The sequence below is a fragment of the Lupinus angustifolius genome, chromosome LG10 (assembly GCF_001865875.1).
Source record: "Lupinus angustifolius cultivar Tanjil chromosome LG10, LupAngTanjil_v1.0, whole genome shotgun sequence".
Lineage (NCBI taxonomy): Eukaryota > Viridiplantae > Streptophyta > Magnoliopsida > Fabales > Fabaceae > Lupinus > Lupinus angustifolius.
In genome coordinates, this window is record NC_032018.1 from 12564776 (window position 1) to 12577722 (window position 12947).

The 12947-nt window shown below is 34.5% G+C and overlaps 1 protein-coding gene across 1 annotated transcript in view; it reads left to right on the forward strand.

Annotated features, from left to right (window-relative positions):
- LOC109358738 (pentatricopeptide repeat-containing protein At1g80270, mitochondrial-like) overlaps nt 8403-12947 on the forward strand; it is a 5081-nt gene continuing 536 nt past the window's right edge. The window contains exons 1-3 of the mRNA XM_019603161.1: nt 8403-8535; nt 9383-9953; nt 11551-12892. Coding sequence (XP_019458706.1) covers nt 8501-8535; nt 9383-9953; nt 11551-12795 — 1851 coding nt within the window. The 5' untranslated portion in view covers nt 8403-8500 and the 3' untranslated portion in view covers nt 12796-12892. The remainder of the gene's footprint in view (nt 8536-9382; nt 9954-11550; nt 12893-12947) is intronic.

Here is a 12947-nt window from a genome sequence, read left to right on the forward strand (position 1 = left end):
AGCTGAAGTTTACATCTGGGAAGACTCTAATTTTCAAAGATGTGATGCACACTCCAGAGATGATGAAGAATCTAGTTTCTGGTTTTCTTCTTAATAAGGCTAGTTTTACCTAGACCATAGGAGCATAATTGTATACGCTTACTAGGAATGGGGTATTTATTGAGAAAGGGTACGCCACTAATGGCATGTTTAAATTAAATGTTGATGTTTCTATTAATATAATTTCTGATTATGTTTACATGTTGTGTGATTTTAATATTTGGCATTCTAGACTTTGTTATATTAATAAATGTGCAATTTCAAATTAGAGTAGCTTAGGTTTAATTCCAAAATTATCTAAAAATGATTTTGAAATTTGTGAATCATGCAATAAAGCAAAAATTTCAAAAAAAAAATCACATAAATTAGTTATACGAGAATCTGAGCCTTTAGATTTAATACACTCAGATATATGTAAATTAGATGGAACGTTAACTAGAAATGGTAAACGTTATTTTATCACTTTTATTGATGATTGTTCTAATTTTATATATGTATATCTTATGAAAAATAAAAGTGAAGTACTTGACATGTTTAATTATGTTTAAGTTATATGTAATTAAAATTGAAAATCAACTCAACAAGAAAATAAAGAAACTCAGAAACGATAGAAGCACTGAGTGTGACTCTAACATGTTTAATGATTTTTATAAATTAAATGACATTATTCATGAAACAACTGCACCATACTCACCTAAAATGAATGGTAAAGCTGAAAAAAAGAATAGAACTTTAACTGAATTAGTTGTAACTATTATGTTAAGTTCTGGTGCAACACCCTCTTGGTGGGGTGAAATTTTATTAACTATATGTTATGTGCTAAATAGAGTCCCCAAGACTAAAAGAAAAATTTCTCCTTATGAAATTATTAAGAATAGATAATTAAACATGTCTTATTTGAGAACTTGTGGTTGTCTGGCTAATGTCCGGATACTAGACCCCAAGATAGACAAACTCGCAAGTAAAGCCTATGAATATGTATTCATTGGGTATGTTGTAAACAGCAAGGCGTACAGGTTTTATGACCTTAACGCAAAAGTGAGTCTAACGATGCTGACTTCAGTGAAATGAAATTCCCTTTTAAATTGAGGAATAGTGGGGCACAACAGCTAGTCACATAACTGTAATTAACAATAATGATAATAACGATGGGTTAGAAATAGAACCTAGAAGAAGTAAGAGAGCGAGGACTACAAGAGTATGGACCTGATTATATGGTCTATATATTGGAAGAGGATCCATCAACACTCCAAGAAGCTATAACTTCTTTGGATGTTGATTTGTGGCAAGAAGCCATAAATGATGAGATGGACTCTCTATTGTCTAACAAGACCTGACATTTAGCTGGCTTGTGGGTATTGAAAAAGAAACTGAAACTTGATGACACATTGGATAAATACAAGGTTCGCCTTGTAGCTAAGGGTTTCAGGCAAAGAGAAAATGTAGATTTCTTCGATACATTTTCACATGTTACTAGAATAACATCCATTAGAGTACTAATATCGATCGATGTGATACATAATTTATTAGTACATCAAATGTATTTTAAGACTGCCTTTTTAAATGGTTATTTGGAAGAAGAAATCTATAGGGAACAACCTGAAGGTTTTGTAATACATGGGTAAGAAAATAAGGTCTGCAAGTTAGATAAGTCACTGTATGGTCTTAAGCAATGACCTAAATAGTGGCATGAAAAGTTTAACGACTTAATGGTCTCGAATGAGTTTAAGGTGAATGAAAGTGACAAATGCATTTATTACAAATCAGAAAATGACATTTTCGCTATCATATGTGTCTATGTAGACGACCTACTCATATTTCGTTCCAACATTCATGGTGTGAATAATGTGAAATCATTGTTATGTAATAACTTTGATATGAAAGACCTTGGAAAGGCAAGTGTAATCATTGGTATAAAAATTACTAGGTCACAAGAAGGAATTTTTTTGGATCAATCTCACTATGTGGAAAAGATCCAGAGAAATATAAATGCTTTGACTGTAAACCTACTAGCACACCATATGATCCAAGTGTAAAACTTTTTAAGAACACTAGTGTAGGTGTAAGACAAGCTGAGTATGCTAGCATCATTGACAGACTTCGATATGACATTGATTGCACTAGACCCGACATTGCCTATGTTGTGGGATTATTATGCAGGTTTACCAGTAGACCTAGTATGGAGCATTGACATGCTATAGAAATGGTAATGAGATACCTTAAGAAAACAATGAACCTTGGATTACATTACCGAAGGTTTCCAACTGTCCTAGAAGGATTCAGTGTTGCTGATTGGAACACTCTTTCAGATGATTCCAAAGCAAACAGTGGCTATATATTTAGCATGGTTGGGGGAGCAGTTTCTTGGAAGTCAAATAAACAGATTATTTTAGCTCAATCCACTATGAAAGCTGAGATGATAGCACTAGCAACAACTAGTGAAAAAGCAAGTTGGCTGAGAAGCTTGCATGTAGAGATTCCCCTATGAGAAAAAATGATTTCAGCTATGTTGATCCATTGTGATAGTATTGTCGCTATTGCAAAAATTGAGAACCACTTTTATAATGGTAAGAAACGACAAATTCGTCGTAAGCACAACACCATTAAAGAGTTTCTCTCTACATGATCTGTTAGAGTGGATCATGTATGCATTAAGAATAACTTAGCAGATCCTTTGACAAAAGGACTAGCTAGAGAGATAGTCCATAATACTTCTAAGAGTATGAGACTATTGCTCTTAGAACGAGGATCATCCATGATGATAACCCGACCTAACTGACTGGAGATCCCAAGAAATAGGTTTAATGGGTAATAACAAGTAGAGATGGCAAAACTGGCCGCCTGGCCCGCTTAGTCCATGCCCACTTAGTCCATGCCCGCAAATGCCCACAACAATTTAAGCGGGCGCGGGCATGCCCGCATTAGCTTAACGGACAAAATTTAATGCCTTGCCCATTTTAAAATGGGCTAACGGACTTGCAGGCAGCCCGCAGACATTGTTGAATAATTAAAAATAATAATAATTCATTTAATAAATGAAATTAAATAAAGTAGTTGAAGATAAAAAATTAACAAATTTTTTTGATATTTTATATGAAGTTAAACAAATTACATTATATTACAATTTTTTTAGGGATTAAAAATCACATTACATTATAACTTATTTAAATTTTTTTTACTTTTTCCTTAAATTATATTTATGGGGCGCCCGCATGCCCAACAGAAATGCCCGCGAACTTAGCGGGCAAAACAGGCAAATGGACAAAAAATGTATGTCATGCCCGCAAAGAAATGCGGGCTATGCGGGCGCGCCCGCGGGCAATGCCCATTTTGCCATGTATAATAACAAGTTGTGAAGTGATATGAGAATGAACATGCTATAAAATTATGAGAAGCATGATTGAGAAGCATGATTCCTATAGCATATGTAAGGATGAGTTAAACTCTTAATGAGATCTATACTCCAATTGGAGTGGAGTACCTAGGCTATAGGAGTACTCTTGATAGACTCACCTATGTGACTGTGGAAGTGGGGGTCACTTCCTATGAAATTTTGGGGCATAAATTTCTAGAGCGTTCACTAAATTGGGATAGACGTGCATAGCCTTTAACGCACGGGTTTTACAGAATACACCTTAGAAAAGGTTGTGTGTGGTTTGATGTCGAAGATAGAGTTCAAGACTACGAGTCATTTTAGTAAAATCTGGATCTTATTCACTATGCAAAGGTTCAAGTTGTATGACACCTTTCTTTATGCACAATATTATTGAGACCATAGAAATTCCCGGAAATCGTTTTTTAGTTTCAAGTGGGGGATTGTTGAAACTAGTTTAAAAATGATGAGTTTTTGAAATGATTTTAATGCACATTAATGAGGTCATTTATGATGACTTTTGAGTTTGTAAAATGAAAAAAACTCACTAGTCTCACATTCCTTAGAGGAGAGAAGTTTGAAGGCTTTATAAGCCTTAAGTTTCATCATTGTGGTGTGCCCCAAGGGGTACAATGGGTTTTGTGAGTGTGTGAAGACTCACAGAAACAAAACTTCTCCACACGCGTGCGCGCACCACCACCACCTCCTTTGCTGCCGCCCGCTCGGCGCAGTTCGTTTTCGGGCTTGGGCTTGGGCCCAATATTCTTTTTAAATAAATTTTTTATTTTATTTTGGGGCCTTTTTTGGGCTTGGACTGTGTGTTGACCAAGTCAACACACGTGTGAGACCTAGTTCACACGGTTGGAGAGTGGGAGGAGAGGATCTCGGTTTTAGATAGTGATCTGCATGGAGAAAGGTTCCAGCCATTGGATTATGTGACCGTTTGAGATTTGGCCACCTTTTTGGGTCGTCGGATGGGGATCCGTTGGAGGCTTCAAGCTATAAATAGAGGCATCTTCCCCTCATTAGAACTTGCACCTCAAGTTGAAGGCATTTCCTCTCAACTTTTCCTTTTCTCCCATAATACTTTGCCGACGCATTTCCGACAACCTTCTCCCCCTTTCTTTCTGTGACACTTGAGAATTGGCACATGCAACCAAAATGAGATTTCGAGAACTGACACTAGTAGTCAGTATTGTGGGTAAAGAATTGGCATGGGTATCCATATTGTGGGAATTCGAGAGCTAACATTGGTAGTCAGTATTGTGGGTGTATTCGAGAATGATTCTTACAATGCAGTGAAAAATTGTATAACAGAGAACTGTGTTGTTTTATCCTGGGGACAACGTGGTTGATAGTCTGCTTGCACAATTTTAGCAGTACCACGAAACGTCTTAAAGATAGCAACCTAGTCGTGACTCAGCCAATAATAATTATCTCATGTTATTTAGAATTGTTGCGAGCTATTCATACAACATTTTTTTTACAAACTGATTTTGTTTCATTTTAGTGACCATTAGGTATTACTTCCTAAATTTGGCTTCACGTGCCACAAATATCATCCTCATCTAGTTGTTTTTCACCATACATGAATGTTTATTTGAATGATTTTTTTTTTGCAATTTGTGAAATTATTAGGAGGTAATAAAGGTTTAAAGAAATTGTTGTAACTTGGTTGTGAGGGTGAAATCTACAAAACTCTCAAGTTCCACATGGAAGAATTTTGAAAGAAAATAACTCCAAAGTCTCACATTAGAGAGATTAGGAACATGGAAAAAATCTCATGTTATAAATAGAAGTATCTTATCTTCATATTTTCTTGCCCCAAGTTGAATGCGTTTTCATTCAATTTTTTCTTTCTCCCTCATATTTTTCGTCGATGCATTTTCGGCAAACTTCTCCCATTTTCTTTCTGTGGTATTAAGAACTGGCACAGGTAGCCATATTGTATATTATGGGAATTTTAAGAACTAACACTAGTAGTCAGTATTGAGGGAAAAGAATTGGCACATGTAGCCATATTCTGAGCATTTCGAGAACTGACACTAGTAGTTAGTATTGAGGGAAAAGAATTGGCACATGTAGTCATATTTTGAGCATTTCGAGAACTGACACTGGTAGTCAGTATTGTGGGAAAAGAATTGGCACGAGTAACCATATTGTGAGAATTTCGAGAATTGACCCTGTTAACCATATTGTGGGAATATTGAGAATTGACATTGATAGCCATATTGTGGTGGATGTTTTCGAGATTGGTTCTTACAGTGCAGTAAAAATTCGATAAAAGAGATCTGAGCTGTTTTATCCTGGTGACAACGTGGTTTAAAGTTTGCTTGCACATTTTTGGCAGTGTCACAAAACGTCTTAAAGAGAGCGACCTGGTCGTGACTCAGCCAGTAAATATTATCTCGTGCCATTTATAATTGTTGCAAACTACGGTAACAACAATTTTAAGACGTTTCTACTGCAATGACAGTCGTAGATAACATTTCTAGACTGAACAACTATGACCTGAACAAACCATTTCAGTTTGATGAGACAAATTTCAAATGTTGGCAACATAAGATGAAATTTTTCAAAAACAATCAGAAAACTTTTTGGAAAAGAGGGGTATTGGACAACATTGAAATCTTTTTCATTAGAAAAATCTATTTCTTCATGAAATTTCTCACTATGAGAAAAGTTGCACACGTTTTGAAAATCAATATCCTAATGTTGCTGGAGAAAGTTGGAAAAAAAAGGATAAACTAGCTATTAATATAGTTCTCTGGAATGAAAATGATTACTTTTATGAATTTCATTCTGAATGAGTTGTTAAATGATCTCTATTATTACTACAACACATATATGTCTACTAAATTAATTTGGTATGCACTTGAGAAATAAAGAAATATGATACTGAGGAAGTTAAGCTAAAAAAATATATATGATGTTACCATTACCTCAAGTATCAAATGACTGATAATAAATCAGTAGAGTCTCAGTTCTGTGAGATAAATAGAATTTCTCATGAAATCATTTTTGATGATATGCCCTTAGAGAGTTAAACTCACAAAGCCTATGAATGTGTATTCATTGGGTATGTTGTAAACAACAAAGCGTACACGCTTTACGATCTTAACGCAAAAGTGATAATTGAATCTAACGATGTTGACTTCAATGAAGAAAATTTCCTTTTTAAATTGAGGAATAGTGTGGGCACATCAACTAGTCATATACTTGAAATTAGAGATAATAATAGAAAATGAAAGGTTTGAAATAGAACCTAGAAGAAGTAAAAGAGCAATAACTGCTAGAGAGTATAGACCTGATTATATAATCTATATGTTGGAGGATAATCCATCAACTCTCCAAGAAGTTTTGACTTCTTTGGATGTTGATTTGTGGCGAGAAGTCATAAATAATGAGATGGATTATATAGAATCTAACAAGAAACAGACTATTTTAGCTCAATCCACTATGGAAGTTGAGATTATAGCACTAGCAACAACTAGTGAAGAAACAAGTTGGCTGAGAAGCTTACTTGCAGAGATTCCCTTATGGGAAAAACCGACCCCAATTGTGTTGATTAATTGTGATAGTACTGTGACTATTGCAAAAATTGAGAACTGCTTTTATAACGATAAGAAATGACAAATTTGTCGTAAACACAATACCATAAGAGACGTAACTTGCAACAGAAACAAAGTCAATAGAATAAAATTCACCTCCTTTATAAGAACCTTTTGATTGTAATAATGCCTTTCTATAACCTTATAAACATTTAAAGCAGAGAAGAACAATCATAAAAATATATAAAACCCCCAAATTTAGTGGGTAAAAGGCCTATGGTTAAGTATATAATTGATTGAATTTTTATGATTGTCTTGGTTCTTATCAAGTTTTTTCAAGTACATGGGTCCTTATATGTCACACTACTATGATATTTACTATTGATATCTTAACAAAATAAATTATAGAAATAATTGGTTAATGGAGAATAGAAATTGACGGTTTGAATATAACAAAGTACAGAAACTCATCTACAAAGAGAGAAAAACAACAACAAAACTAAAACTATAGAGAGTGATATCTCAATGTAGAAACCATGTGCCACCGCCATTCTTCTATAGGCACCACTACCAATCATCTCGACCACAACTACTATTTATGTACTATCATCACCATTATTTTTGTGTCACTATCATCACTCTTCATGTTTCCCTAATCGTGAACTATTTCCTCATTAACACTCTCAATCACAACGCAACTCATTTCCTTTACCATCAATCTCCACTCCTTCAAGTACTTTCATAATCTACCTATCCCTCCCCTTCTTATTATGGACTAACTTTACCTTGGTGGATAGTGTATTTGTCTCAATATATTGGGAACATTAAGAATTTCCCACTAACAATTTCCCTTACCCCATTAAATTTTAATGTGAAGTTAAAAAAGAAAGTTTACATTGAAAATTGATATGATTAATATTTTTAGGAATGATAGACTTAAATTAGATTTACTTTGAAAAAAGTTATTATTTTAAAAATTACTGTCTCAATAAAACATTTTTTAAAATCATTTAAAAACTTTTAAAAATTTGTTTTTCAAAAACTAATTTTTTAACTTTTAATTTTTTTTGCAATGTTCTATAAATACATGACGTTTAAGGTTTTACATGTAAAGTTTTTAAAAAATAATTATAGAATGTAATACTTATACACGATTATGTAAAGATTTATACATAATTATTACATATTTCTCCATTCATCATTTGAATTACTTTTTTTAAAGATCAACAATGATTAAATACATACGGTAAAAAATGTAGTAACAATATATAAAACTTATATATATTATGTACTTAAAAATAAACTTTTAATATTAACTACATACACATATTGAATAATTAAAGTGAAAATAAAAATAATAGATAAATTTACTTAAATTTAATTTTCTTAAATATTAAATGAAATTAAAAAACAAATAACATAATATTTTTCTCTTAAAGTTATATATAGAACAAGGGAAGGGTTTAGCTAGGGTTGAAGCTCGCACACTTCATCATATTACCAATCACTCCCTCGCTTCTTCTTCTTCTTCGCAAACATGTGGGCTCTTCGTCGAGCTTCCTTGCCTCTCAGGTTACTCACTCTCTTCACCTCTTTACTTTTCCTAAATGGAAATTCAAATTCGAATTTTACCTCTCTATTCATCACTCTTTATTCGTTTTCTGTGTGATACATCATCGTAACAGTGTTACATTTTAACTATGAAGCCGGGATTAACTAATATCAATTAGCAAATTAGAGAAGAAATAAAGCACAATACAGGGTTTTATTTTATTATTAAAAACGGAGGTAATTACATTAAGACTGAATAATCGGTACCTGAAAAATAAAAAATTCAAACTGGTATTGGATTATCACGAATGTGAGTCAAAATAATTACTGTCAAAGTAGTCACTGTCAATGTCGTAAAAATGCTAAAAAGACCAATTTGACTCACGTTTTATATTTTGAGAATCATGTTGGGTTTTTTTGAAATTTTCAAGGACCAAATTGTTATAGGCAAAATTTCAGAAGGACCAACGGAGGTCTTTACTGTTATATTAATTAATTTTAGTAGAAATTGTTCTCCAATGATTTGTCTTATGATAGAGCATTAGCATTGTGACATCTTTCGATCATGTATCTGTCTCTGTCCTAGTGGGAGTAAGGCTTGATTTTTTAATTTTTTTAATAGAGATTGTTCTCCAGTGAGGGTACATCATCGTAGGGGACTAAGGGTACAATTTTATTTAATTTAAAAAAAAAGACAGTATTTTATTGATAAAAAATTACTTCTGACATTCATATGCCTGTCTGAAATTCAGCGTTTAGGACAAACTTAATTTGTCAGCTTATGACAAGAATATTTATGCAAAAACTTTTCTTAAGAATAGCTACAAGCAAGAGTTTGAGCTGATTGTTTATTGTGCATTGTTTGTAGGAACCGAGTATATAGTGTAAGAGCTTCTTGTGTCAAATTAATTCCAACTACTTATACGGAAGATGAGGCGGGTATCTCTGAGCCTCCTCAAGTAGCATATGGTGGACTTATGTCTCTGAAGAAATTTTACCACTCAGGACATGCTTCCTCAAAATTTAATGTTAGTAGACGTGAACTTTCTTCACAAGCTGATGCGAATAGCACGAAAGAGGAAGATGATCTTTTGCAGGATGGATTTTCTGAACTGGAGACACCTGCTGCTGGTGATGGAGTGGAAAATCAAAATCTATTGACTTCCGATACATATTTATCCGATGACAGTGAGGATGTTGAGGGACCACAAAATGAACTGGAGTTATCAGATACTGACATTGACGATTCAACTGAGAAAAAATCACGTAAAGGAAGGGCTGAATCAGAAATATTTAAGGAGATCAGTAATGCTAACACCCCTTCTATTTCTTCAGTTCTGGATAAGTGGCTTGAAGAAGGGAAAGAACTGAGCAGACAAGATATCTCATTGGCCATGCTTAATCTGAGGAGGCGTAAAATGTATGGGAGAGCTTTGCAGGTAATAGGTCAAATTTATATTGTATATCTTTAACTAAAGGGGTTTTGATTAGCTATGTTGTGTTGATCCTTATACTGCTACTTATACTAATAGCCAAGGTTAAGTACAAATGTAATTCCATGATTCCATATAGTTTGAGCCCAGCCGAACTGTGGCTTCAAATTTCTGACACAGTAATCTAGCACTCCCCTCAGGATAAACCTGCCTAACCTTTGTATCTTACAATTTCACATTGCAAATTTGAATCAAATAAGGCAACAATCTAGACAGAAACAAGGTCAAGCAAAGAACATGTGAGCTAGCTGTGCCAATCTGACATGATAGAGATCGAAAAGGGTTGAACAATGTCTAGAAGGCTGATTCAATGAGCTTTGATGCGAAATTTAAAATTTGTATAGGTTGAAATGGGACAGTACAATTTAAAAAGAAATTGTACTCCTATTAATTAAACTAATAATCTAGGCCTAGTACTACTGTTCTACAGCTTGTACAAGTCCAACCCAATAACGATAATAATCAAATACAAGTCCTAACACAATAATATAGTATTCCAACAATCTTCAATATGACCATTGGAAATTGGCTGCTGCTTCTAATTACTATGATTTAATTTTACTGAACGGGTGAAGTTTTTCCTTGTTGATGAAAATGTTCCCTGAAGCTGACTTTGTATTCCTTCACAGTTCAAACAAGAACCATTGGCACATGGTTCCAATATTGGCAGTGTTACTTCCTTGAAACTTGTTTCCTCCTGCGAGAAGATTGATAGTTGATACTAAGGTGGATGATAATGATATTTTAATTTTGAGGAATTAATTATGTAGTTTAACTTTTGATTTTCAGATAGGGTGAGACTCGTTGTTGCTTAGTGACCAAGAGGGCACAGGTTTCAAATTATGGAAATAGCCTATCCACATTTGGGGGTAAGACTGTGTACATTTACCCTCTCAAATCCCACTAGGTCAGAGCCTCGTGCACTAGGCTGCCCACCTTTTCTTTTTGAATTTGACCTTCTTTGGCCACTGGGCATCACCTAGTGCCATCACAATTTGTTGTAGAATGATTACTCCCTGTCTCTTTGCAATGAGATTTAGTTACATGGATGTGGATAAAACATTAACTCTGTGTGTATCACATGCAACCTTTTTGCTGAATTTATCATCTAAACCTAAGTTGTGTTACCGGTTCTGGTACATGGTCCTTACTGGTTCTCCACTTTTTATGTTATTCTTACAAGATATCCACTATGACTAACGTGGTACACTGAATTCGGTATGTGGTATGTGAGATAAATGAGTGAACCATATAACTATGATCTAACTATTTCATAGTATATAGCACTTGTGAGAAGGGAGTAGTGTTTATATCTTGTATACTGATAAGGTTAACATGGAGCTGTTCTTATATTTGAGAATAGAGACATTCTATGGGCATCTTTTCCTCTGTTATATAATTCTTGTTTTGGGGTTGTTTTTCTAGAAATGCAATCTGCATTTTTTATGGTGATTGTTATTTATATTTAATTTTTGATATTCCAGTTTTACAAGAGTATTTTTTTGTATGTAATTTTTATCTCTATTTTATGTTGTTTCTGTAGTTCTTAGAGTGGCTCGAGTCAAATAAGCAGCTGGAGTTTCTTGAGAGAGATTATGCTTCTCGACTTGATTTGATTGCCAAATCCCGTGGCCTACGGAAGGCAGAGAGTTACATTGAGACTATTCCAGAATCTTTTAGAGGGGAGGTAATATATCGAACTTTATTGGCTAACTGTATCAGTCAGAACAATTTGAAGAAAGCGGAGGAGATTTTCAATAAAATGAAGGATTTGGAGTTTCCTCTTACACAATTTGTTTGCAACCAGTTGCTTCTTCTGTATAAGAGGAATGACAAGAAGAAAATTGCTGATGTATTATTGGTGATGGAAAGTGAGAATATCAAACCTTCTCCTTTTACTTATAAAATCTTAATAGACACAAAAGGCCAGTTCAATGATATTGCTGGAATGGATCAAATTGTTGAGTCAATGAAGGCTGAAGGCATTGAACCAGACATTGGAACAAAAGCAGTTATTGTTGGGCATTACATCTCAGCTGGGTTTGAAGAAAAGGCTGAAAATGTATTAAAGGAGATGGAAGGTGAGAACTTGAAAAAGAATCGGTGGGTATGCCGATCTTTGCTTCCTCTGTATGCAAACCTGGGAAAGGCAGATGAAGTGGGAAGAATTTGGAAGGTCTGTGAGTCAAACCCGCGGGTTGAGGAGTGTCTGGCTGCAATTGAAGCTTGGGGGAAGTTGAAGAAAATTGATGAAGCAGAGGCAGTTTTTGAGATGATGTCAAAGAAATGGAAGCTTTCTTCGAAGAACTACTCAGTACTACTGAAGGTTTATGCCAATCATAAGATGGTAACAAAGGGCAAGGATCTTATTAAGCGAATGGCAGATAGTGGGTGCCGAATTGGCCCATTGACCTGGGATGCACTTGTGAAACTTCATGTCCAAGCAGGGGAAGTGGAAAAGGCAGATGCTATTCTTCAGAAGGCAATCCAACAGAACCAGGTTAAGCCAATGTTTCCTACATACTTTTCTATTTTGGAACAGTATTCAAAGCAAGGTAATGTCCATAATTCTGAAAAGATTTTCTATGGAATGAAACAAGCTGGTTATGCTTCTCGAGCAAGGCAGTACCAAGCTCTAATACAAGCCTATGTAAATGCAAAGATTCCAGCATATGGGATGAGGGACAGACTTAGAGCTGACAACATAGTTCCGAACAAGGTTTTGGCGAACCTGTTGGTGCAAGTTGATGGATTTAGGAAGAATCCACTTTCAGATTTGCTTGATTGAGAAAATTAAAAGATCCTTCTGTAAGGGTTGCTTCTACTCATAATTATGCTACTCTTAAGTTAGATATAGTGCCTTGAGCATCTTGGATTTTGTTGTCATTTTTTTAGATTGTAAAACTCATACACTGTCAGCGCATACATCTTTTTTTTTTT